This window comes from Falco biarmicus, chromosome 7 (assembly GCF_023638135.1).
Source record: "Falco biarmicus isolate bFalBia1 chromosome 7, bFalBia1.pri, whole genome shotgun sequence".
Taxonomy (NCBI): Eukaryota; Metazoa; Chordata; class Aves; order Falconiformes; family Falconidae; genus Falco; species Falco biarmicus.
Window position 1 is genome coordinate 19519648 of NC_079294.1, and position 27052 is coordinate 19546699.

At 36.7% G+C, this 27052-nt stretch overlaps 1 protein-coding gene across 3 annotated transcripts in view; it reads left to right on the top strand.

The window, feature by feature from the left end:
- EIF2AK4 (eukaryotic translation initiation factor 2 alpha kinase 4) overlaps positions 1-27052 on the top strand; it is a 37717-nt gene that overhangs the window by 1631 nt on the left and 9034 nt on the right. For 2 of the 3 annotated variants that reach the window (XM_056345205.1, XM_056345206.1), the window contains exons 2-31: positions 610-725; positions 1769-1871; positions 3223-3396; positions 4190-4270; positions 4778-4926; positions 6650-6765; positions 7738-7895; positions 8306-8841; positions 9205-9314; positions 9890-10047; positions 10388-10800; positions 11569-11638; positions 12749-12829; positions 14054-14176; positions 14666-14770; positions 14986-15043; positions 15759-15838; positions 16557-16658; positions 17246-17296; positions 18104-18340; positions 18965-19040; positions 20591-20712; positions 21942-21991; positions 22085-22253; positions 22748-22864; positions 23577-23642; positions 24190-24360; positions 24942-25076; positions 25222-25329; positions 26086-26214. In XM_056345205.1, coding sequence (XP_056201180.1) covers positions 610-725; positions 1769-1871; positions 3223-3396; positions 4190-4270; positions 4778-4926; positions 6650-6765; positions 7738-7895; positions 8306-8841; positions 9205-9314; positions 9890-10047; positions 10388-10800; positions 11569-11638; positions 12749-12829; positions 14054-14176; positions 14666-14770; positions 14986-15043; positions 15759-15838; positions 16557-16658; positions 17246-17296; positions 18104-18340; positions 18965-19040; positions 20591-20712; positions 21942-21991; positions 22085-22253; positions 22748-22864; positions 23577-23642; positions 24190-24360; positions 24942-25076; positions 25222-25329; positions 26086-26214 — 4164 coding nt within the window. The remainder of the gene's footprint in view (positions 1-609; positions 726-1768; positions 1872-3222; positions 3397-4189; positions 4271-4777; positions 4927-6649; positions 6766-7737; positions 7896-8305; positions 8842-9204; positions 9315-9889; positions 10048-10387; positions 10801-11568; positions 11639-12748; positions 12830-14053; positions 14177-14665; positions 14771-14985; positions 15044-15758; positions 15839-16556; positions 16659-17245; positions 17297-18103; positions 18341-18964; positions 19041-20590; positions 20713-21941; positions 21992-22084; positions 22254-22747; positions 22865-23576; positions 23643-24189; positions 24361-24941; positions 25077-25221; positions 25330-26085; positions 26215-27052) is intronic. The other variant, XM_056345204.1, reaches the window with a different exon arrangement.

A 27052-nucleotide genomic window follows, 5' to 3' on the forward strand; every position in this document is an offset into this window, starting at 1 on the left:
TTTTTCTTTATTCTGATTTTGAGTAGGCAATTTGAACAGGATAAGGGGGAAGGGCAATTGATAAAATTATTTTTTAATGCCAAAACCAAAAATGTAATACCGAAAAATTACTATCCATTTGCTTGGCCACACAAGGTGTGTATATGGATGTGATGTTATAGTCTATTGCCATGTCAGAAAATAAAATACTGACTGGTGTGTGTTGGTGATCTAAAAAACCCACGAAATAAACAGTATTGTTCTTATAATGCTTTAATTTGTGATATCATAAATAATCTGTTGGGTTTTTTTCCTACTACTAGCCTACAATAAGCAGAATACATGGGTTTTATTATAAAACCTCATTTTTGCTCATCCTGAGTCATCTTTCTAACAACTGTAACTACACTTATCTGAAGACTTTGTAAAAATACACTGGATAAACTGGATAATCAGCGAACCAGTTCACGCTCATTGAGCAACGTCAATACCTTAATAGATTTTTTTTTTCCACAGTTTGGATGGTCTAACCTGAATTCTGCCATAATATAGGTTGTGAGAGTTGTGTGCTTCCATTAAAACAAAACAAAAAAACCCCTTTTAAATCAAAAGTTTTGTTTTCCATTTTAGGTACGACAACCTCCTGAAATTAATTTAGTTCTGCGTCCTCAGGGATTGACTGGTGATAATGAAGTATATGCCAAAGTTGATCTGTGGGTCAGGTGTCCACATACTTACCCCGATACGTGAGTGAACATTAAAATCTAACCATTTTTCTCTGTTTTCCATAGTAAGTATAAGTTGAATAAATGTTTAGTGTTATTCGTCACTCTTATTGTTGCTTTCTGCATGTCAGTATTTGTTAAGCCTGTGGTATTTTATAATAGGCAACTGTAATATTTGGCACCTGAATTGGATGTAGTCTTTTGTGCAATGGAGAATAATGGGGATGCATTTGTCAGTTCAGGACTGCAGCCCCAGTTTGTTGTTTGGAGAGACATAAACACAGGTGTACCTGCTAGCATCTTGGTGCCCTTTTTAAACTTCTTCAGCTCATGACTTGCTGAGAGAGGGACTGAATCTTCATTTTTAAAGCGATATGCTGTCTCAGTTGTATCCGCTGTTCCCGTTTTCTCCTGGATTAGCCTTTTGAAAGAGTTCGCCACAGGGAATGTGAAAAGGATTGCAGATGATCCATTTGTGCTATGGCACAAGCAGTGTATGAGGGAAGTGCTATTCCTTACCAAGTGATAGCTCAGTTATAACCTGTAACACAGGATGTTAACAGCCACTCTGATTTTTTCTGATTTAAGGTAACATAGCTACAGACATTTTAATTGTTTACTTTGATGTTAAACATTTTAAAAATATAGCTGTTATTTATTGCATATATTTCTTTAGGTTTGTGTAACTTCTGTAGTGATAAGTAAATCTTAAATACCTAAATGTTATGCTAGTAATATTTTTAAAGGATTGTTAAGTAAATTACTGGTTAAGAGCTGAATTATGAGTCTGCAGGGTTTCTTTCATAGTTCTTCTGTTGAGTATAACTGACAGGTAATCTGCAGCCAGAAGGTTTGCTGGTAAGGAATATAAAACAGTATTTCTGGCTTTATTCTATATTGTATATGTAATATTTATGTACTGCTTATTAAGCATTGACTAATTGCCAAGTAACTATGAACTCCATTCCTTTTCCCTCACCCACTGTTTTTATCAACATTGTGTTGCTTTTTACACTCAATTTTTCTAAAGAGGACATTCAAATGTTTTTGTTGCTGTCCCCCAGTGTTCCTGAAATACAACTAAAGAATTCAAAAGGCTTGTCAAATGAGAAAATAAATGAATTAAAATCCAGACTAGCTGAACTGGCAAAACAGCGCTGTGGAGAGGTAAGAGCTTTTCACTTCTGTGAGAAATATACTCTGGACCCAAGTAGTTCTAGAAATGTGTGTGGTGTAACATAATGGAACACATGGACATTAGAAGTGTAAGTTGCCGTTCTCTTAAGGAAGGAGAGACTTTCTTGCTTAAGAATGTTTTAATTAATGAAAGTTTGCAATATGCATGCTCGTAATACAGTGCATGTATAAATAGTGCAAGCTTTATCCCTGTTTATAGGCAGATTTAAAAGTTCATGTTATTCTTAGAGTTACTTCACAGTATGAAAAGCAATACTAGCACTAAAACTGAAAGCTTTCTGCACCTTACAGATAAATTTGAATGTTACAAGTGGCTATACCTGTTTGGGCAGACAGTGATTAACACGGGGAGGTTTTCTGTGTAATCTTGTTCATTTAATGCTGAATTGATGGGCAAGAGACCTTAATTATAACACCAGCTGAACAGTTGACTTGTGTGGCTGTAGCACTGTCACTCAATGCCACTGTGCCTTTTCTCCTGCTGTGTTTAGGACTAGCGATACTTGACTTCCTCCCCAAATAGGATAGAAAGAGAAAGATGGGGAAACACAAGAAACTTAGAACTTTGATCTATTTTAAGGGATTTTATAAGTCTGCAGGCATGTTTGGTATTAAAGATACTTTTCCATTGTTGCTGAGGGCTGAAACAATTCAAAGAATTACTGGCAAATATTGAATTCTTGGTGAAAGCAGGTTTTATGGTATGTTTTTTGTGACTATTTGGAAATGTTACATGTGTACGCATTTGATCCGCTCCATTTCTCTTTTAAAAAGAAAGAAGTGCACAGCTGTGGAAGCTGTTATATGCTGAAATGGAATCATAAATACTCTGCTTTCAGTTTCCTAAGCCTGTCAACTTTACATGTTTGGAAGGGGTTGCCTGTTGTTCAGTTTTGCTGCATCAAGCCTTTTTTTTCCATTTCCTGCAGATACAGTAATAGACAATTGCAAAGGATTTATTCTGTTGTAGCTCATGTGTCATAAACACGTATCTTTGTGAATAGAAAAATACGCCTAAAAGAAGATGAGAAAAGGAACGTGGTTTAGGGTTTTTTTAAATAGAAAAAGATTATGTTTGAAGTTGGCTGTCTTTCAGTAATACTTGCCACCTTTGTTACTGTGGTCAGGGATTTTTATGTTACAGTTTATTAATAAATAATTCTGACAAAAAATTAGTGAAATACGGTAAATTCTCCCTGATAAGTAACAAAATCAGCAGTTACTGTGCTGCTGTATTGCTTTTTCAAGTTGGGTATTATTTTACTATGCAATCTACTTGTTCTTTGAACTTCGCGTGTCATTCACATTTATTTTCTTTCAGGTGATGATATTTGAACTTGCTGACCATGTGCAGTCATTTCTCAGTGAGTACAATAAACCACCTTCCAAGTCTTTCCATGAAGAAATGCTGAAAAACCATCAAAAAGAAAAAGAAAGACTGGCTCAGGAGGAATTGCGTAGAGCACAAGAAGTTAAGAGAAGAGAGGAGCAGGAGGTAAGAGAAGTTAAAATATGAATAACCCTGTATTCTTAATAAACTAAACAATCATTATTTTGTAAGTAGTTCTGCATAGCAGTGGGTTTTTATGAATTATTAACTCGTCAGGCCTGTCAGTATGAGTTGATCAGTATGTAGTACATGATCTGCTGCTGCAGTTGTAATATTTTAATAATGTGATTTTGACCCTGAGAATTACTTATGATTGAAACAAATTTTGATTCCTGATCCTATAAGGATCACTTACAAATACGTCCTTATACAAAAGTGTAAGCAAATATATATATGAAGTGCATTCCATCTTAGTGACTGGAACGTTCGCTATGACAGACTTCTCCAGAGCACAATAAATTTAGTCTAAAGAGACCTTGGAGCCACATACATTCTTCATTGGAAACGAGGGGATTCATCTGTGTCTTGTGGAGACTAGAAGTGTGGAGTCTCCACACTGTGGGAATGTGGATAGAATAAAAAAAAAATTCTTTAAAACAAGGAACGGTTTAGCTTATTTCTCTGTCTTTTCTGTGTATGAAACTTCATTGTTGCGTCTTGTCAGTAGGAGTAATTTTCTGTTGTCAACAGCTCTGTACTCCTGTATCATACAACTGATGCTTTTAATTTCCTCAGGAGAGCTAATGTGACTCGTATTTTTTGATTCTTGTGAGATCCAAAGGTCCTCTTTAACACTTTTGAAATCATCATAGCTTTTTTTTTTCCCTAAACCAGGGTAATGTTAACAGTTGTATTCTGTGTACTGTTGCATCTCTAACAACACCAAAATTCATTTCAGCAACGTGAAATCCTTAATGAGATTCAAAGAAGGGAAGAAGAGAAAAGAGAAGAAAGAAAAAAGAAAGAGATTGCCAAGCAGGTATTCTTTCTAAGCAGGTGTACCAAACCCATCACAATAGCTTATTCCCAGTACGGTAGCATATGCTTCTGAAAATTTGAGAGGTTTACATGACTGAATTGTCCTGGACATCTTTTCTCGTCCAGTGCTTCTAATAGATCTGGGTTACAATAGGTTCTTGATTATATGGGATTTATTTCTGGAATAAAATCAACTGTAAGGGAAAGTAGTTCAATATATTATCATCGTAAGTGTACTGAGATGGGTATTTTCAAAGAGACATAGAAAAAAGCTAGTATGTTAATGTTCCTTGTTCCACTGTAAAGAAGCTTTACACTCTTGCCCAGGGACAGCAGTGAACTGTACTTTCTAATCTCAGCACTTCTTCCTCAGCCTCATATGTAGATTTCTTGTGAAAACCTGTTTCTTCTGTGGTCTGGGTGATTTTGTAGAATAGTAGTTAAATACTCGCAAATTTTAGGATAGGAGCCATTGCCATACTTATTTGGTGTTTTTCATCACTCATAGGAACGTTTGGAAATAGCTGCTCTGAGAAGTCAAGATAATTCTCACAGGAAAGATACTGCAGGATGTAAAGTTGTTTCCAGTGTAAATGGGAGGTGTTTGGAACATGGAGTGACTAGTAAACACCGACCAAATTCAGCTGGACGTTCAAAGTAAGCATGTCAGGTTTGTGTGTGGATTCCCGCACACACACACACCTGCCCACCCCATTACATCTCAAAGTGAAATTTGAAGGCGAGAGAGCAGTGTGCTGTGTTGCTCAGCTGAGTGTTTTGGTCCTGTCCCTCCACTTCCCCGCTTTCATTTGGCATGGTCCAAGTAATCCATGTGTTCTCAAATTATCCATAACTTTCCCATTAGAAGAGTCAGCTTGGCCCTTAGTTTAACTTAGAAAGTATTTGGCAATCATTGGAAGGTATATTCAGGGCTTACTTAGTTTCTTAAAAGTATGTTGGAAGCTGCAGGAAAAAAAATGAGTTGATGAATGTTTTGGAATAGCACAATAGATTAAAGCTCACATTCATGTCAAAATGTTTTCTGTAAAGACGCACCAGTGTAAAATTCCCTGTTGCAGAGTCAGATAATGCTGATTGCATTTGCAGAGCAACTTACTGGAGGGAAAATAAGAATTATTGGAGGGTTCTTTTGCTGGTATATAACTCATTTGGGTTAGGATTGGTGATATACAGGTAGGTTGGGGGTTTTTTAGGGTGGTTGTTTTGGGGTTTTTTTGTAACCACTACTACCCTCACCCCTGTTTCCTGTGTTCATAGCTGATATAACTGTCAAGGACAGTGGAGATGTCCTGGTTCAGATTGTGCCAATGACTTCTTTTTTTGACTGTTGTTTTAATGGAAATAGTGTATTCCTGGGTTTTTTGTTGTCTGTAGAGTTAAAATTTATTTTCACATTATTTATCAGCAACGCTAGATACGTGACCCTTGCTGTCATCTCTTCCATTTGCCTATTGCGAGTCATATCGGCAGTTGTTTCTGAATAGCGTTTGTAGTCTGTAAATCTATCTCTTGCTAATTGTAATATAACACAAAGAGGGACTCTGTGTGTTGAACAAGGTAAGTGTCTCCCAAGTTTGTTTACTGTGTTTTAACGTGGAACACATACAATGGACTTAGTAATTTTCCACGCAAATTCTTAACATTCTGTGTTATTATTATTTAAAAAAAGGTCAGTTAGCAGTGGTGAAATAATCAAAAAGGATTTTGAAACATTGAAACTTCTTGTGGTGCCATGTTTGTAGAGCTAAACAAAAGCTAGATGTGTTTAGCTCTCTGAGGTCTCTTTATGCAAGATATATACATATGTGTATCTTACTTGCTTATATGTAAGCATACTGACTTTGAAAATTTTTTGCAAAACTTGCCTTTTCTTGAAGGAGGAGTTTAGAGTAGTAAAGGAGGCAAATGGGGAAACACATTTTAAGTTAGGAAAAATAACTAAGTTAATGCTGGAATAAACTTCCAGAATTGCATATATTTGCTTTTTGTAATGTTTTGAAAGAGAACGCTAATCAAGTCAAACTGACATATTTTTCAGAGCTGTAGTATGTTGACTGTTGGGTTTTTTTTCTATCCACCCCCCACCCCACCGCCTCAGCATGCCATCCTAAGATGCAGAACTTCTAAGGTTCCTGGCTTTAAATAAAAGAGACCAAGTGCAGTATGATGTTGCTACTGAAATGCTGGATTTCTAATCAGATGTGTATCTGCACTAACTCAGTATTTTTGAAACATGGTTATTATCATTGGATACAAGTCTCTGAAAGCTAATGCTGTTGCAGAATTGGTATCTTTAGGGACTGGGGACTGCAACAATACTACCTTTTTGTTGGGGAAAAATGTTCTGTTCACATTGCAGACGAGAACGCCAGCTTTCTGTTAGTAATAATGAAGAGTCCTCTAGGAATCACGAAGTTTTGAACTTCAGCACAAGTGGTGCTGGACAACTTACTGTCCATAAAGGGAAATGTCTAGGTAAGAAAAATAACAATTGTTGCTTGAAATACTGGGTGGTTTGGTTTTTTTTTTTGAGAGGGGGAACTGAAGCAATGTTAACAAGCAGCAAGGATGGAGAGAATACTGTGAATCATGAAATAGCACAGTCAAGAGTGGGAGAGAGTAATATAAAAAGTTACTTTGTGATAAATATTTTATATTTTCTTAGGACTGTTTTAAGTAAAAGTTTGCTCCTGCTACAATTGCATAACTGAGTAGCCATAAAAAAATAACCCACCCCACCTTCTCAACACTGTGTTCTCTACATAACTAAAATAATACTGAAAACTGTATGCTTTCAAATTTAAATAGCTAGCTTGTCAGCTATGCAGGCTACCAAACAAGAAGTCATTTAGCTTTCAGTGAAATCTGAAACCGGTAATAAGCACGGGGTTAGAAATGCATACTTAGTCTCCTTCCATTGCTGCTGATAGCAGTGGCATAAAAGCAGTGGGTTTGGAGAGAACAATACAGGCAACTATAGGAGACGTTCAGAGCTGAAAGGCCTCCAGGATGTGCCCATATGTATGGGCCATCAAATGTTTGTATTGTTAATTTTCAACAGAGCACTTCCTCAGTGGAAGGGTGAACAGCCTGAAAGTCTCTGGAGCAAAGAGAATTTTATTGAGGAAAAACAATTATGTTACTGTGTGTAGAGCTCAGCATTTGCTCCGGAGGAAGACTGTTTATTAAAACCTGAAATTCTTTAAAATGTGCAGCAATTTTTTGCCAATGTGCTGTTGCTTTTATTTGCTGCTACATAGCATTCAGTCTCATCAGACTTGATAATTTCCGTATCTGTCATGTAGGTGTGGATCTTGTTGAGTTGTAAGTAGGTTTGTATTTCTGAAATTGTAGAAAGCAGGCTTACTGGTGTTCTTAGAATTTGCAGGAGCTCTTGTCAAATCATTAGGAAACAAAAGAAGCTCTGTTCCTCTTCTCTGTATACAGGCAAGGATGAACAGCTTGGTAAATCAGTCTACAATGCCTTGGAAATTCGCAGTGGAGACTTTGTTTTAATATATGAGTGGGTACTACACTGGCAAAAGAAGATGGGAAGGTTTCTTACCACGCATGAAATGGAAAAAGTTGAGAAGTGTAAGAAACAGGTAATGCCCTTATTTTGCATTTAGCATAATGAAGGTTAGGTGAAGCTCAGTGTTTTCCCTGAGGCTGCTAGTTTATATTAAGCTTGGGAGGGTGGTGATGAGCTAGAAAAGACCGGTGTTTTGAGTATCTGCACCACAGAAGATGGGTGTGTTGGAGTATTCAGGAGTTCATTTACAATAATACAAATGCAAGAAAGTGCATTTGCAAGTATGCATAAACAAAATACTTAAATTCTGAAGAAAGAGGGAATCATGCTTACCTGGCAGAGACCAAAATTGTTCTTGTGTACAATACTTCCTTTTTAGCGAAGAACAAAAATGTTATATATTTTGTATGTGTTGCATATTTTAGTAGTGGTGTGTTCATGAGATATGACACAATGCATGTTATGTTGTGTTTCTCTTAACAGCTTCAGGGTGCAGAAACAGAGTTCAGCTCACTGACGAAGCTAAGTCACCCAAACATAGTGCATTATAAATGTATGAACCTTAAAGAAGGAGATGATTCAATTGTGGTGGACATCTTAGTGGAGCACATAAGTGGTTGCAGCCTTTCTACATACTTACACAAAGAGACTCCAATTCCAGTTGAGCAGTTACGCCATTATGTGACCCAGATCTTGTCAGCTCTCGACTACTTGCACAATAATTCAGTAGTACACAAAGTTCTTTGTGCTTCCAGTATCCTGGTAGATGCTGAAGGTAACATTAAGGTGACAGATTACAGTATTTCCAAGCGCTTAGCTGATATCTGCAAAGCAGATGTTTTTGAGCAAACCAAAGTTCGTTTTAGTGAGGATGGTCTTCCCAGCAAACCTGGAAAAAAAGGAGATGTATGGAGTCTGGGCTTGCTTCTGCTTTCACTCAGCCAGGGCCAAGTAACCAAGGAATATCCAGTTGCTGTTCCTACCAATTTACCTGCTGACTTCCAAGACTTTCTGGAAAAGTATGTTTGTTGTGTTCCTGTATATTTTTCTCTTTTATGTTCTTTTTTTTGTTTTTAAAGTCTTGAACAGTTTTTTGAAAGAACTCTAGATCCCCCGTGTCACTAGTTAGTTTTTAGAAAAGAGGTGGTTGCTTCCTCACAGCTCAGGCTGCTAATCTGGGGTTCAAGAGGACAGGTCTGGTGCTCTCTTCTCTGCCCTGCTGCAAACTGTGTGTTACTGTGGATGTCTAGTCTGTGTTTTGCTTCCGGTTCCCATCTGAATGATAAAGGTGGTAGTTTCTTGACTGTAAGGAGACCTCTCTGTGCATTTAAGCCTGATACGGAATAGATCTTTGAACAGTCCTGTTCTTGGTTTGCTAACAGATGCATTTGCTTGGAAGATAAGGAAAGGTGGACTCCTCAGCAATTGTTACAACATAGTTTTATAAACATTCCACGAATTAAAACACCTGTAGCTGAAGAAAATTTAGATGGTAAGAAATTTGGTTCTTTCTGTATTCTGCTAAGTGGAATATGTGCCTGCAGTAACAGAAGAATGGAGCAGTGCTAGAGCTTCATAAGACTGCATGAGTGTTTTATATTAACTAACTTAAAAGCTAGCATGGTCTTTAACTTCTATATCCATGACTAGCTGGGGTGGACTGACTCTTCAGTGGAGCTGTTGTCTCTTCAGTAGAAGCAGCTGATGCTTTAATTAAACCTGTAAACTCAGTCCCTTCCTGCATCGTGTAAATGTCAGACTTAACTTGGTCTGTGGAAGATACTGTTCCAATGAGACTTCTTCCCCCCTTACATTCTCATTAGAATGAGTTCCTTTGCCCAGCATAATTGATGTCAGTTATTAAAACTATATTGAGGTTTATGCTTGTACCAGAGCTGAACTCTACACCTTAACTCTACGCAGCAGAGCACTTGTGTATTTTAGGTTTTAGTTGTGCTTGAAGTTATTTAGGTTTTATCTTCTTCCTGATGCTTATTTGACAGTCCCTTGTGCTTTGTCCCCATAACCCCATGCTGCCATCTGTGGTAACTGATATCCCTGTTACAGATTTGGCAGGTATAGATTGCATCGAGACAGTTGTACCCAGCAGTCAGATATCCAGCGCATCATTCTTCACAGAAACACAAAGACAATTTTCACGCTACTACAATGAGTTTGAAGAGCTAAAATTACTTGGAAAAGGGGCTTTTGGAGCAGTTATCAAGGTATGGTATAAAAATTATTTCCCTCTGTGGAATCATTTTTGGGGATGTGTTTGTGTTCTCTGAAGCAAAACAATATATTCGGTGTATGTGTGGTTTTACTTGTTAAATTCTAGTGTTCTGTGCCTGTGTTGTGGGTTTTATCTGGAATTGAATAGGCTGGGAAGTTTTGTGAGAGGCTGCTGGGAGCCTGAGGAGAAGGCTATCAGTATGGGGAAGCTTGCATTTCAATTGTAGTCATTTCCCAGGTGGAAGGAAAACTTTCTCTTCTATGAAATTATTCTGGCAGTACTTGATAAGGCATTTATAAGCATTTGACTTTAGATTTATTTGAATTTTGCAGGTGAGAAATAAGCTTGATGGTTGCTATTATGCTGTGAAACGTATCCGCATAAACCCTGCCAGCAAGCAATTTCGGAGGATTAAGGGGGAAGTAACATTACTTTCCCGCTTGAACCATGAGAACATTGTGAGGTATTACAATGCTTGGATAGAAAAACATGAAAGTCCTGTTCCCACTGTGTCATCATCTGAAACAACCGAAGAGAAAAGGTTGTCCGCCAAAGCCAGTGTCTTCATCCTCACCACAGAGGAGACAAATGATGTGGAAGCTAATGCTCCTCCTCCGGTTTTGACAAGTTCAGTTGAGTGGAGTACTTCATGTGAAAGATCCTCCAGCAACAAATTCAGTGGAGCTGATCAGGAGTCCAGTGATGACGACGATGATGTTGATGGGGTGTTCTCGCATTCAATTTTGTAAGTAGGCTTCAGGATTGGCACTAAAGGAACCATGAGCATAGTGGTTTTTTCCAACTGTGCTCTATCATTCTCTCTTCCTTTGTCAGAAGTAGTTTACCATATTTTTGTTCTGTCCCCTGGTTCAAAAACAGTGTATTTGCCAGCAGCCAGAAAGCCAGGGAGAACAAAACGTGTAGCTTAAAAACTGTCAGAGTAAGAGGAAAATTTTGGTTTAGGCTTCTAGAAGTTTATTCCCATTTGTGTCTGAATGTGTGACTGTTTATGTTGGACTGCCTTTTCCAACTTTGAGAGTGAAGTTTTTAATAAACACTAACAGGAATACTACAAATCCTGGAAAATACCTTAGTTGTCCTCTTTTTTTTGTTTGTTTGTTTGTTTGTTTGATTGATTTGTATTAGCATACTCACCTACCTGCCTCTGTGTGGAGTGGTGCTTGCACTCATGTTTGTTTGTTTGTTTGTTTGTTTAAGCAAGTAAGTCAACTTATCTCTGATTTGCTTATTGAATATAGAAATTAAATTTTATTAATGCACATATGTACCTTCCCTTTAAGAGACTGGGCTGTCAAAGGAAGTGTTGCTTTGCAAGCAGGATACTTTTTTGAGTTTGATTTTGGTTTGGTTTTTTTGTTTAAGGCGTATGGAAGGTCTTCAGCAGAAACTTAGATTTTCTTTTTTTCCACAAATAGTTTCCAGATTTCTTAATAAATATTTCTTGGTACCCAAAACTTTTGTATTTTTTTTTTCTTTCTCTCTTTTTAAACAGGCCAACCACAGATTCTGACAGTGAAATAATTTTTGATAACGAGGATGAAAACAGTAAAGGTCATCCTGTAGTAAGTATAAAGATAAAGCTAGTGAAAATGAAAAGATTGTAAAATAGTCTTTGAAAAGCAAACAGGTCAGCTGGGAAGTTTTGTTTCACTTCAGATGTAAGTACAGAACCATATAACCTTACGTTCCATCAGAGCAAATATTGTGCCATCATGAACTGCATTCCATAGAAACAGATCTGATACAGCTAACCTGGATTCTGTTTCCCATAGTGTTTATTGAGCTAAGTGTGAGTTGCACTTTTTAGTCATGAGCGTGGTTATTGCAAGTTTAACACTTTATGTACATGATTTATCAGTTAACCATATGGATTGCCTAATAGCCTCTGAAAGCTGAAATTCTGTTCTGCTTTTAGATGATATAAAACAATATATTTGCTCATCCTAGCCACTTCTTCAAAGTGGTGACAGTGCATATTGCTAGCAGTCAGAGACAGGAAGTCAGAATAATGTGTAAGGTTTTAGTTGATTTTAAGTTTTTTGTATCACAGCACTTGCACTGTATCACTAAAAAGTATCAGTGCACTGTATCACTAAAAAGTTAATGCACAGTTTTCTACAGCATCTAGAATCTGTCAGTGCCAATCCTGATGGTCTGTAAAATGCTCTTACTAAAGCTTCATCTTCTTCCTCTTTCTGTTGTAATGTGCAGTGGCATGAAAAAGCTTTCAATATATGATTTAATAATAGGGCGGTGCATTTTTGTCACAATATATACACCATATCAGAATTGTTTGTTGGGGGCAGGGCTTGCATTATTAATTCTACTGAGTAAGCTTTGTATATTTTCATTTCAAATTTTTTAAAATGTGATACGCTTTGATATTTAGGTTTCATCCAGATCTGGAATGTTTTTCCTTCAGTGTCTAATTGTGGCAAAATGTTACTCATTCCCACTTAGAAAATGAGAGTCAGGTTACACCTGTTTTTATAGTTTCTTTAGAAGCAGTGGCATTAAAGAAGTGGCAATATATTATTTTGCTGTTATTCAAATCTAGCCATAGAAGGCGAGTTTTCATCAATGTGTTGCAGCTGTTAAAAAATAGTTATATGCATAAAAAACCCCTCTGAACAGCTTCCTGTAACTGCTCTATGACTTTTATTGTGACAAAGGATGAAGAAGGCAATGAAAAGAATAGCCACGGAGAAGACAGGGCACCAGTCATCCAGACAGTGCATTACCTGTATATTCAGGTACAAACATGCTTGCAATTTCAGCTGAAATGATACTGTTCATTCCAGTCTGCAGAGGTTAATTGCTGGTTTTCATGAGAAAACTAATGACCTTTAAAAAGTGCAGATGGACTAAGTTCGATGTTGTTTTTGCAGTGGACTGGTTTTCTGAAAGGCTTGGCTGGTGGAAGGCACTGTGCAGTGCACACGGCTCGTTATGCTTTCCAAGCATCTGTAGTTGTTCCTGGAGAGAACTACAAAGTTTTGTAGTGCCATAATGTGAAATGGGACCATTGTTGCTGCTTGTGTATCAGTGAAAGTTGGCAACTCCTGACCTAACCTTAGAACAATCCAACCAACTAACCTTTTTGGATGCATGGCTTCCAAACTGCTGTCTTGCCTTGTGCTTGTCATTTGTTTAGAATATTCGTTCCAACCCCCTAATGCTGTAGCTGGTGTTCTTGGGTTTGGTTGTTGTGTTAATTCCCAGGGTGGAGTTGAATTGTACTGTATGAAGTTGTATTTCGCAGATGTGGAAACTTCCTCGTTCTCTTCAAAGATGATATACTGTGTATGCACTTTCTTTTAATGGAAAACAGTTACCTGCAAAGCCATTGTATGGCCCTAACAGCAGACACTGTTATATAAATAAAATTCCTGCAGGTTTGCAACTTCAGGCTTTACTACTGACAATATCTCCTTTGTATTAGGAGTTAGACTGTTTCTGGGAGAAGTCAGCTGTCATAGCTAACGGCACTGTGGTGATCTGCGGTTTATTTAGAGTGCACTTAATGCTAAATCTTGTCTGGAAGGAAGATACAATTAGATGGAATTGGATTTTAATAAGCTTGTTTGCATGTGTTATGTGTACTCATAAGCAGTTAAGACACCAAGTGAAATAAAGCCTGAGATTCTTTAAAGTTTAAGTTAAACATATATTACGGCTTGACTGGTTTCACCTTGGTTTTGACATTTATGTTAGAGAATATATTACTCTACAGGCTTGTACCATTGTTCCAGAAAATGGGATAGGACTCATAAGTGAGTGTGTGCTTTCTCACTAAAAGACAGCTCTTGGGGAAAATTCGAAATAACTGCATGTTTTCATGATACTATTTGCTCCTGAACTGAGTATTACAGAACCAGGCATTAGTATGCACACAGATGCATATTTCTGATGGTCTGTTTTCTTGACAAAACTGCTCATTCCTCCCCCCTGTCCCCTATACATATGCACAACTGAAGATGGAGTACTGTGAAAAGAGCACATTAAGGGATACTATTGACCAAGGGTTATATGAAGACACCAGTCGGCTTTGGAGGCTTTTCCGAGAGATTTTAGATGGCTTAGCTTACATCCATGAAAAGGTTAGTAAATATGACAGTTATACCTGTATTACACCTCTTTCTCTATGGGTTTCTTAATATTCTATTCATTTTGGGGTGTTTTATTAGCAAGGTTTGTTCCTTGCCCTTTCCAATATTAATCCTTTCTAGGGGTTTAAAATGTTTTATCATAAACTTGAATTTTATAATGAACCACTTCACATTTTTGCCTTTGTCACTAAAATCTGGCCACCTTCTAAAAGTGCTTTGTTAGGTATCTGGTAGCACTGGAAACTGTTTCTAGATCCTGGGCTACATACTATAGTCTTAATTCAGAATAATCATCAGTAATGTTTACACATAATACTTAATGCATAGACTTCCTACCATAATAAAAGTACGTAATACAATTGATTAGTCTATTATAGAGTTCTATTTTGAATTGTGTCTATTGTTTAATATTTATTTATATATAATTATTTAATGTATGTGGGGTTTTTTCTTTTTCTTTTCTTTGTTCTGGTGTAACAGGGAATGATCCACAGAGACTTGAAACCTGTAAACATTTTTTTAGATTCAGATGATCATGTCAAAATTGGTGATTTTGGTTTAGCTACAGATCATCCAGCAAATGCAGTAAGTACAGCTGAAAGTGAATGAAAAAAACTTGAATTTGGTGTTGTAGTAACATGAAAGATGAAAATAAAACATAAAAGCATAGTGCTCATGGGACTGAATATTGTGAATGCCATAATTTTTTTTTATTTTCTAAGGTTCTAGAAATACACCATGTACTGCCAACCAAAGCATTTCAAGTGCCACTTACAGTATGTCTGTTTTCCTGATTTCAGGTGGTCTCTAAACAAGAAGGAAATCACTCTGATGGTTGTGCTATGTCTGACCCATCAGGTTAGTTTATATAGTAGCTTATTCTAAATGATTTTAAGTAAAGGCTTGTGTTCTGCGGTCTTGTATACTCTTAGAACTTCCATTCATTCTTTGAAAATAAAATCTTTTTTTGCAGGGGGGTGGGAACAAACCAGCCAACAACATTTGGGTAGATATGTTACATGTAATCTGGCAGTTTTGACTGTTCCCTAAAAATCAGGTTGCTTCCACTGCTAGCCTTCTGCCACAGATCATGATTTTCCCATGGTGAGGTATATAGAGATCCTGTATATCTGTTCCATCTGCACTGTTCTCTTGCCTGTACAGGACAATTTCAAGACTTCAGGGATTTTTGGTTGGGTGAGTTTGGGGTTTTTTTGACATTTTCTGTAACAGGCTGAATTTTGTGTTCTGAGAAGATTTTACTACATTGTCTGTCTTAAGATGGGTGTAATGGAAGTGAAATTTAGTTGTATCATTTGTCTGCTGACCTACTACAATTCTGTAAGGTAATAGGTTTAGCCACTACAGATAGACACAGGTACTTGACATGTGAAGGTAAGAACTGTCTGTTTTGCATACTCGACTGTTTTTGTTCCCAACTGTGTCCCTCTTAATAAGGACTGCATTCCCACCTGGAAGAAATGAGGACAGAAGATGAGTGAGATTTTTCTTGACTTTGCTGCATTTTTCTCCTGCTTTCTTGAAATTGGTACTCTCCACTTTTGCCACACAGGTAATTTGACAGGGATGGTTGGCACCGCGTTGTACGTCAGCCCAGAGGTCCAAGGAAGCACTAAGTCCACATACAATCAGGTACGATTACAGTAGACTTAATAAAGAGGTAGCATGGAATCTAAGATACCACATACAATTTAGGTCATTCCTGCTCAACAAAGGTGAATTCAAAGTGGAACAGGATGTGGTGGAACTGCTGTGATAAGCAAGGGAATGAGAAATTCTCCTTTGAGAGGAGACCAATGGTTAGAAGGATGTGGGTAGGTGAATTTTTCTGCCTGTGCTATGACCAAGACTAGGTGCAAATGAGTTGAAAGTAGGTAATCATAGAGGACCTTTATAAATTATTAAGACAGAAATCTTACAGGCTTTAGTTAAGGTAAAATGTCATCATTGGAAGTATATGTTGTTCTCCTGGATTCCTATACGGTGATTTTTGGGAGGTGGGGGTGCACTTCTTCATCAAAGAGGAACCTGTTTACCTGCAGAGACAAGCTGAATTTCAAAGCAAGAATGTTTTCAAAGTAAGAATGTTTTCAAAGTGGGAGTTTTATGTCATGGCAGTGCTGTGATGATAGAAAGCGTTGAAGTCTAACAAATCGTAATGGAGTCATTTAACAGAAAATTAAATGAAAAAAACAAAAGCCAAAAACCAGACTCACAAAAAACCCACCCTTCTCTCCAGCTGTAATACACTCTAAAACTTAGCGAAAATATTTTTTTCTCTGCTGTCATCTTCTGCAGAGAATTCACAGGTACTACATTTAAGTTTCCATTTATTTTTTTTTTCCTTTAGAAAGTGGACCTGTTCAGTCTGGGTATAATATTTTTTGAAATGTCTTACCATCCCATGAGTACTGCATCAGAAAGGATCTTTGTTCTTAGTCAGTTAAGACTGGTAAGTACACAGATAAAAAAGATACTAATTCTGTGCATCGATTAGTTTGTTAAGGGAAGTACAAGGATGCAAAACATAGCAAAAATGTTTCCCCAGGGAGTATTTTAAAAAAAAAATGTTTATAAAATACATAATGAAAAGTGAAGAATAAAATTGGAGCTGGTACTGACATTCCCTTAATGCACTGTGGATTCCCTTAATGGTATTGCCATCCATCAGTGTTCTATCTGTGAAATTAATTTTTAGAATAGAAAATATTATTGGTGTAATTGTCAGATAAAGGCATCATGGCTTTAGTGTACATCTAGGTTTAGACCTGGTGGGTCTTTCTCAGGAACCAGTTGGTATTTGTAGTTGGTAAATGCTTGTGATTAGGGGTTGTGTCTTCATTGTACAAAACCTCATAAAAGCATTTTGGTGACATCCTTTTCCTTTTAGCTCTTGGGGGGTTTTTTGCTTGTTTGTTTGTGGTTTTTTTTCCAGTGGGCAGTAAAAATGCTTTGTTTCAGAACTTAAAAATAAGACTAGCCTGAGCCAGCTGGACTGCCTGTTATAATTCAAATGTGTTTTTTGTTTGTCTTTAATAGCCCACTATTGTGTTTCCTAAAGACTTTGATGAAGTCAAGCATGTGAAGCAGGTAATTTTGAAGACATTTTAACTATTAGGTATTCCCTCTCAAAAACATTAATTACTAATTTAAAATTAAGTGAGCAAAAAATACAATCTCTGCCAAGTTCTTACTTTGTTCTAATGTCATGTAATAAGGAAAAAAATAATCTTGGAAGAATATACTAAGTTGACATGGAAATACACTTACTCACAAAATTCCCTGTGCACTGTCATGAAGAAGTGCAGAACTGGCATACCTCTTAAGGTCTGAGGGACAATTTTGACTACTGAAGGCTGAGACAAATGGCAGCTATGTTGTTTAAATCTTAACTTAAACTTCTGAAAGAAATCTGTCACAGAACAGAATGTGCAAGCTAAATTGACTGTAATTTACCTGTTACTAGTACCATAAAAATGTTTCCATCTTGTTCTGTTTACTTGAGCATGCCAGGAAGATTCCCACTTCTTTAATATCTGTAACTCTCAATTCTTTGCTGTTGTGCATGTGATTCTGCTTTCTCTTAACTTGGATGAAGAGACGCCAGAACTAGCATAACATGGAACAAAAAGGGATACTACGTATTTTGTCATCCCAGGAGGCACACTGCTAATATTTTTTGTGCTTTAGTACAATTAATTCAGGTAATAACACAATGAAAGTTATTTAGAATTTAGTAAGCAAAGAATATCTAACCCAAAGGTTCAGATCCTGTGTATTATGTACCCTGTAGAGTCTCATAGTTTTTTTATTAATGTGATATGACTATGAAGTTTGTAAGTATTGTTAATACATAAAATTTTTCAATAAACTGTAAAATTTTGATTTAATTTGTAGAGATCGGTTATTACATGGCTCCTGAATCATGATCCCGCAGCACGACCAACAGCTGTGGAGCTGTTAAAAAGTGAACACCTTCCACCACCACAAATGGAAGAGTCTGAACTCCATGAAGTACTCCACCATACCTTAGCAAATGTGGATGGAAAGGCCTACCGGACTATGATGAGTCAGATATTTTCACAGCGTATCTCTCCAGCTATAGACTATACCTATGACAGTGATATGCTGAAGGTTTGTAGGTGTTTAAGGGATGTGTGGGGGTTTTTTATCCTGTTTTCATGTTAAAAAAATGTTTATAGGGGTAAACTCTTTAACATGTTTGAGAGAATTGCATTACCTCTTAAGATTAACCTTCACATTAGTTCCCATTTAAAGCTACAACCTGTACTGCGTGGGCTTGAATAACCACTTCCCATATGAGCCTTAAATTCATTCTTCAGTGAAGAAACAAGCAGTGTTTGATTGTGGCAGCTAAAACTTTAAGCTTGTGTCCAGATGATCAGTTTCTTTACCCTGAATTTCTGTCAAACTAATGTTACTTGCATCTGATTGCCAGCAGAATGTGTTGCCTCAAGCCATTTTTTTCCCCTTTCTTATCATGGCAATCAAAGTAATCCTTCTCAGTTTCTGAACTCTTAAATCTTTCTAAAGCTAAAGAAATACAAGATAACACAGTACAATAATGCTTTTTGTAGCTGTAGTTACTTTTTTGCTCTGTAAGTGTTACAATTTATTATATTTGGACGAGATAGGAGAATGCTTATTGCCTATATTACAGGGAATGATCGCCTATATTACATGGAGTGTTCATCGCATATGAATTATATATGTACTTTTTATTTGTGATGGTTTCAGGGTAGTTTTTCTATTTGGGCAGCCAAGATACAGCAGCATGTATGTGAGATTGTCAGCCGGATATTTAAAAGACACGGTGGGTGTGTTTACAAAAGTAATTTGTTTCATTTTTCATGATTGAATGGAATAGTTTTACTGCTATCACATGAGTTAGAAAGTACATTCAGTAGTTACATGTCACTTGAAGTTTTACGTTGTTTTTTTGCTGTTATTTCATCATTCCAGTAATAGCTGATAACTGCAAATCAAAATTATTTACGTTTTCTACAGAAAAAAAAGTGAAAATCTTAATTACACCTCCAAATGTATTTGCTTTTTATGATAATTCTGTATGAGCTTTTAGAGGGAGTGTTATGTAGAATCTAGATCTGAATATAAGGGTGGCTCTATAGTGAAAGACCAAGCATCCATGTAGTATGGTAACCTATCTTTGGACACAGCCAGAATGGGAATAGCCTAAGAGCGAGCATGGAAACAGAGCAAGTGTATAGTGGTATTTTCAGTGGTACTGCTCATGGCAATGATTTGCTGTTAAGGAACTTCTTGAGCCAGAGCAGGTGTCATGGTGGCTATTCTTTGATGTTTTTTCTTTCCAGGACTCTGTCCAGTCATTAGTAATAGTATTTGCTTAAAATGAGTTATTAAGAGAGGAAGAAAATTTATACATCCACAATCACATTTGAAATGTTATAAATTGTATTGTTTTATAGGTGTTCAGGATACTATTTTACGTAAAAATAGACAATTTTAAAATATAAAGTGGGAGATTTCCTAATATAATCTGATTAAGCATGATCAGGGTTTGGCAATACAAAAGAATGAGGAAGTGAGCAATGTGAAGTCAAGTAAGGAGAAGTTACACACCCTACCCCCATTTAAAGCATGACAGACTTTGGAATGCGTCATCATTTCAGAGATAGAAATATTTTCATTCTTTTGGAAGAAAAGGGGGTGTTTAGTTATATATTTTTTTCTATTAGATTGAAGCATGTCCCTGTATTTGGGACTTTTTTTTTGTCCCCGATTTAAAAGGGTTTCTGTTGAAATCTAATAGAAGATGTGAGTAAAACTATAATGAAATAACTATTGGAGAATCAGTAGAGAATTTTAAACAGGAAAGTGTATTTCAGTGATGCTATTGTTAATAGTAAGGCTTCAATGAAGATTGGATTCATACGGATGAATGGTTGCAAAATATAGCTGGAAAAGAGGTATTTATGAGGTTTCAAAGTGAGCCATGAACGTTTCAGGCTGCATCCTCTGTTTCAAGATTCTGCTAATCTCAGCAATACTTGTTCTCTATGGAAGTGCCTCTAGACCAAAACAGTACTACTGGTATGTGCAGAGTTTCTTACCTTAGTTTCGTATGCATGCTGTTGTGAAAGACACTCTGTTTCTCTGTGGGCTGCCTACTGAGCCCAAGAGTGCAAGACAGAACATAAAAGTTTGTTTGATGGCTTTCTCTAAATGGTGGAAGAAGAAAGTCTGTTGAGGACACTTAAAGTAACATAATTTTTAAAAGGTATTGATTGAGATGATCATGCCCTGCAAAGTTGTTCATGAGCTTGTAAAAAGCAGATGTTACTTCTGAAATGGGAGATAACAGTATTTACTGGTTTTGTGCAGGAGCTATCAAGCTGCATACTCCACTGCTAATGCCCAGAAATAAAAAGTTATATGAACATAATGAAGCTTCATATTTCATGGATCACAGTGGGATGCTAGTAATGCTTCCTTATGACCTCAGAGTAAGTAGTATCATCTCACAGGCAAAGCTGGGTTTGAAGAGTGCTGTGGTGTTTGTAGATAACTTTTGATTCAGTGGTCACAAATTTGGTTTAGCTTTGTACTACTTCTGATTGCTGAAGTAGTGTATCTTTCAGTGGCTGTTCCTTTGTTCCTTAGGGCTGTACTCCTGGTCTCAGGGCGGAAACAGACTTTTTTATCCTCTTTATTTTTTCCTCTCTTTTTTTTTTGTTTTGTTTTTTTTTACCTCCTGCCCCCCCACCCCCTTTTTTTTTTAACATAGATGAAAATAATGCCATATTGTAAATGTGATAGATCTCACTGCAGGGGTTTGGGGTTGGGGTTTTTTTGGTTTGTTGGTGGGCTTTTTTCTTGCTTATATAAGAGATAAGACTTTTTCAATAACCAGTGAAAATTCTAACATTCCTACCCCTTTCATATTTATATGTCTATTTTATAGAGTATGTGGGTAACGGTCGGTCCAGTTTTATGTTTCTCAAACAGGTATCAGGGGTCATTGTACTCGTGAAAGGAATTGCTGTTTGCACAGTTAACATTTTACTGTCTGGGATTCCTCTATAATACCCAATTGTGTGCAAAGTTGGCCTAATTAAATTACCTTGCACTTAAATTTAACATCTAAATGCTTTAAGTTTTTTGGGTTTGATTGTTGGTTTTTTTTAATTATTGATGGTTAGAGAACCTGATGTTTTGTATTCCATTTCACTAATTTAAGGTCAGTTTGACTTATTTTTCCTTTGCATTTATAACATCAAGCTATACAATATGATTCACAATTGAGGACTTGTGCAGGATTTACAAAATTGATCTTTCTTTTGGAATTACTTGTTTTGGAAAAATGTGTTGACCAAAGATTTGTTTTTAAAAATACTCCTTTATTATCTTTATGTAAACAGCAAAATACCTGCTTGTACATTTTAATACACTCATAGTCAATTTATGATGCATTTTGGATGTGTTAGGGCAATTATGAAAGGTCCTTGTGTCCCTCTCCAAGCCTTTCTAAGAACTTGGCAGGGGGATGTTTTTAGTGAAAGCGTGCAGCAAGGGTGATTGGATTAATGCTGCTTGGGTATGGCAGATATTTAAGGCACCATTACATATGTGAGAGTACAGATGTTACTGCATGATAGTTACTAATCTCCAGTTTCAGAGCATAGTTAAAGTGAATGTTTTGTTTCAACAGTGTTCATGGATTTTTGTTTTTCAGATTCCTTTTGCAAGATTTGTAGCTAGAAATAACATATCAAATTTGAAAAGGTAAGGGACATGGAGATAATGTTTTGCACAGATGCCATGCTTTACGACGGTGACCACTGAAGATGCTGATATGTTCTTCAATGTTTCCTTTAGATACTGTATAGAGCGAGTTTTCAGACCTCGGAAATTAGACCGCTGTCATCCCAAAGAACTCCTAGAATGTGCATTTGACATCATTACGTCTACTGGAAATAGCTTTTTGCCTATAGCAGAAACAATTTATGCCATTTCAGAAATCATTCAAGAGTTTTCAGTGCTGCAGGTAGATTTGCTAATCATCCCCTTTGTTCTCTCTTCAGTCCTAAAATTTTAATCTAAGTATTTAGTCTGATGTGTTTAAAGAGGATAGTTCCTTTAACCTTAACAAGTACAAAACTGTTTTAACGTTTTAGTGACAGTCAGTTATAGAACACTGTCATTTATATCAAAAATACATTCTGTAGTTAAACTTCAAACGAAGCATAGGTTTGTGGGCAAAGGAAATATTAATTGAATCCTTCCAGTGCCATTGAAATGATATCTGTCTTCTGTCGGGCAAGTGATGATTGTAGAATGGGACAGGCCTTACCATTCTTTAGTTGTAGATAGAAGGTAAGTGGTGGAAGGAGAGGTCTGAAGCTACCTTTGAACTATTAAATGTTTAGGAAACTTTTTCTTTTTAAAGCAAAATGGCATCCAAGTAAAACTTTTTTTTTTCTTTTTTTCTTTTCTTCCTTCTTTCCTTATTTCCTTCCTTTTTTCTTTACCCTTCATTAGGAAAGAAATTACAGTATTTACTTGAACCATACTGCCTTACTGAAAGCTATACTTCTGCACTGTGGGATACCAGAGGATAAACTCAATCAAGTCTACGTCATTCTGTGTGATGCTGTGGTAAGATGTTAGTTATTAATCTCTGTAATCATCACTGTAAAGTATCTTACTTTATGGAGCCATCTCCATATGTGCAAATACAGCAGTGGGCAAAGATGCTGTCTCATTGCCAGCATAGCCAGGAATATCCTGTTGATATATAAAAAAAGCTGGCTATCTTTGGACTGTAAACTTAGATGAATTACTTTTCTGTTACTTCTGGATTGGGATGTTTTAAGATTATTCTTAAATGTGTGTTTATGAGAGAATTATTCATATGCATAATTAAGAACTGCTAGGCTATTCAATAAAAACTTTAAAATCTTAATATCATGTTCATCTTTTATACCTTATAAGCAGAGAAAATAGATGAAATCAATTTGAATAATTAAGGTAGTACTTAAATCCCAACAAAATGTCTTTTTTATTTCCTTTATGTAAATTAATAAACAAAAAATTAAACGTTTCAGTATTTATGAAGTGCTTTTTAACAAAGTTAGTATTTTTATAGATTTTGTTGTGTCATGAAACCAAGCCAAATATGGCCTTCCTACAAGATTGGTGGAAAATGTGTTATTTATTGTTTTTGTTCTTTTACAGTATTATTGCAGTTTGTAAATGCAGCCTTTAATTAAAGGTATTGGAAAGTTGTGTTTTAATTCTTCTCGGCAATAGTAATTTATTTTTTTTGGTAACTTGAATTGTTGAATACATTTGAATCTTTCTCTTGTAGACTGAAAAGCTAACTAAAAGAGAAGTAGAAGCCAAATTCTGTAATCTTTCTCTCTCATCAAATTGTGTAAGTAATTTTAATTCAGTGTTAATTTCCCTGTAACTTGCCATAAGTCAGTAATACTTTATTTACTTTGTGATTTAATCAACCAGAGTAAGAAAAATAAATTGTTACATCTACTGTTAGAAATAGATCAGTCTGCCTGGAAGTGGTCTGATTTTGTTCTTTGTTCTTTCTGGGAGTCAGAATTGCAATTGTCCAAGTTTCTTTCTTTTAAACGTATTTTTCAGACTATAGAAACAAAGGGTAAGTAGAATACTGCACAGTGGTATTTAGTAAAACAAACTGAGAGAAACTTCTTTAAAAAATTGTCTACAAATATTGATGAATGCGCATAAGGAGTTCAGGTTAACATTTGGACACCCTGATCATACTCTTACCTGGCCATTCCTTTGCTCAGCTCACTAGGTAAAAAAAGGCCGCTAGGCAAAACAAGCGGAAAAAAGCAGGTATTTTACTCACACCAAGTCAAATCTTTTTCATTTTTTTAGATGTGACCTATTTATGACCACTGTCAGTGGTGCTACTTACAGATATTTTTTTTTGGTTTTAGCTTTCTCGATTGTACAGATTCATTGAGCAGAAAGGAGAAGCAAGTAATGTATTTGCATTTTTAAACACAACAATAAAACAGAAGCCGGGTGTCACTCAGCTGTTGAAGCATGGCATGAAGGATTTAGAGGAAATCATTGGTCTGTTAAAGCAACTTGGAATAAAACTTCAGGTTTGTAAAATACTCTGTGAATAACTTAATGGATTTATAGACTTCTGGGCCTTATAATTTGCTGGGCAACAAAGTAATATTTTAGAATAGAAAAAGCACATCAGAATGTCTTTTGATGGCAGATAATAATACTGGCATTGATGTTTGGTTTTATTTGTTTGAAGACTCATTTTAAGAGTAAGACCTTTTCCAGTCAGAAGTCTCTGGCTTAATGTCTAATGACACACAGACTTTCCCCCACAACCAGGATTGAAGGCATTACCTAAAGCATAAACAATTTGTAAAATTTTGAAACAAACTAGAAGTACTTTAAAAATGCAGAAAACTGGTGACTACTAAAAGCCTCCCCTGCTCTACCTTCTTTGAGGCTTGCTGTTTGGGTCTTGTGCTGTAGGTCTGTTGAGATGCTTTAAGATTAAAGTATCATTTCTGTTTTAGATTTTTGGAGGTAAGGGGGTGTTTCCATATGTCTTCCTTATGTGAGAACAGTGTTTTCCATCCATATTGCTAATAGGAAATTAATTACATTAACCAGTAGTACTGGCAACAGTCTTGTACACATATTCATTTTTATTTTACAGGTTTCTATAAATCTGGGGCTAGTTTACAAAATACAGCAGCACAATGGTGTTATCTTTCAGTTTATAGCATACATCAAAAGAAGGCAAAGAACTGTACCTGAAATTCTTGCTGCAGGGGGCAGATATGATCATCTGGTATGTGCCCATATCTTTTCCATGCATTTAGGTGTGGTTTTGTTTGTTGGGGTTTTTTTTAAATCATGAAAAAATTAAAAACCTTTTTGACATTTTGCAGAGATAACTATATGGGTCTTCTACTTTCTTTTTGTTTTGTTTTGAGATTCCACAATTCAGAGGGCCACAGACGGTAGGACCGGTTCCTTCAGCTGTTGGAGTCAGCATAGCTATAGATAAAATAACTGCTGCTGTTTCCAGTGTGGAGGATTTTGTAAGTCTGGGGTTTTGGGAGGTGGGAGGTTTTGTTTGTTTGTTTACTCCAGACAGTTCAGTAACCTAACAATAGCCACAGATGGGCAAAAAATAAGATGGTCAGATGTGTTCCAAAATAATACCATACTGAAATAGACCGCAAATGTCAGGATGACCTGTTTGCTTCTGTGTTTCTCTACACAGAATTATTTAGTAGAGTAAGAATTAGGGGAAGAGAGGATCTTCAGGCTTATACTGTTTTATTTTTAATTTAAATGGGACATTTTTCTCAGCCTGTGGATTGTTTCAGATGGAAGAGTACAACTGTAGATATTTAGTGAGTGTTACTTTGCTGCTGCCATTTCTCCCTTTATAAATAGAAGATGAGGATGGAAGGAAGCTTAAGAAAATGGACTACTTTGTACAGTGTGACACAGTTTCACTTGGTTGTGGCATGTGTATTTTATTAACTTTGCTTTATAAGAATTAGCAATGCAAAGCAGCGTGGGAAGGAAAGAACAGAATAGGCTAGGATACTTTGCAGGCTGAGACAGTACAGATGCTTTTTGCCAAAGGTTAAGCTTTAGTGACTTTGAAACATGCTTAGGTAGATTATAGCTCTAAAAAGATGTGGATCTAACCCCTTTTTCCAGCTTGATGAATTTTGAAAAACAGTGGTATATTCATCCTTCTTTGTTACTGTAACTGCCTTCTGAAGGGGGAAAAGGTGGTCTTGTGGCTAATGCTGTCCCCCTTGTTTTTACTTTCCCTTCAGGTTTCTGTCAGCTCATGTGACCTGCTGGTTGTAAGTGTTGGTCAGATGTCAATGGGTAGAGCTATCAATATTGTTCAGAAACTCTGGACTGCAGGAATTCCAGCCGAAATAATGTATGACTGGTCCCAGGTAGAATTTCCGTCTCTGGGTGTTAACTATATTACTGTTTGCTAAGATTAGTGCAACCTGAGACCATCCTTTTTTTAATTTTTTTCTATTTTTTACTGAGTTACAGACTTACAGAACTGAGCATGTAGGGTGCCGTTCAGCACCTGCAATGTTAAGAAAGTCTCACTGGCCTTGCAGCACTCTTCCTCTCTACCTCCCAGAGTATTTTAGTGTGATGGAGGATCTTTATGCATTCCTCAGAGCACAGAGGAATTAAGTGACCATCCCCAGTTGTACACAGAGTGTGGAGTCCAAGGCCTATTGAAATCAAGGGGGAAGTCACATAATGAGTTTAAAACAAGGCCAGTTAGCTCCAATTAAGTGAAGTGAGGATGCTTCAAAGCAGAAGCATATTTTCTACCAGTAAGGCAATATATTTTTCTTTCGGTGAGGGCTGCAAGTAGGATTCCTGAATTAATGATTCAGCCCTTAATAAGGGGCACATCTGGAATGGAACAGTAGCACCAACTTTTAAATGTATCTAGATAGCTGAAGGCTATCAGATACAGAGGGAATACTGACATCATTCTATTGTTAGAAAAACAGTTTAGTCAACTGAGCTACTAGACGGGCTGTGGGGTCCCCATGTAGTCCCTGGTGAGATGTGTGATAAGAGGGAAAGTGGCAAGATAAGTTGTGCCCTTTTTTCTCCAGTTGAAACCAAGCAGAGCTTGAGCTGCAATCATTTGACTGGAGTAGTGAGCCACACAGCAATGCTGAAGTCCCTCTTCATAGTGGTAACAGTTACCTGAGGAGTGTGACCGGTTCACCTTTTAAGTATGCCAGCTGGTGACTAACA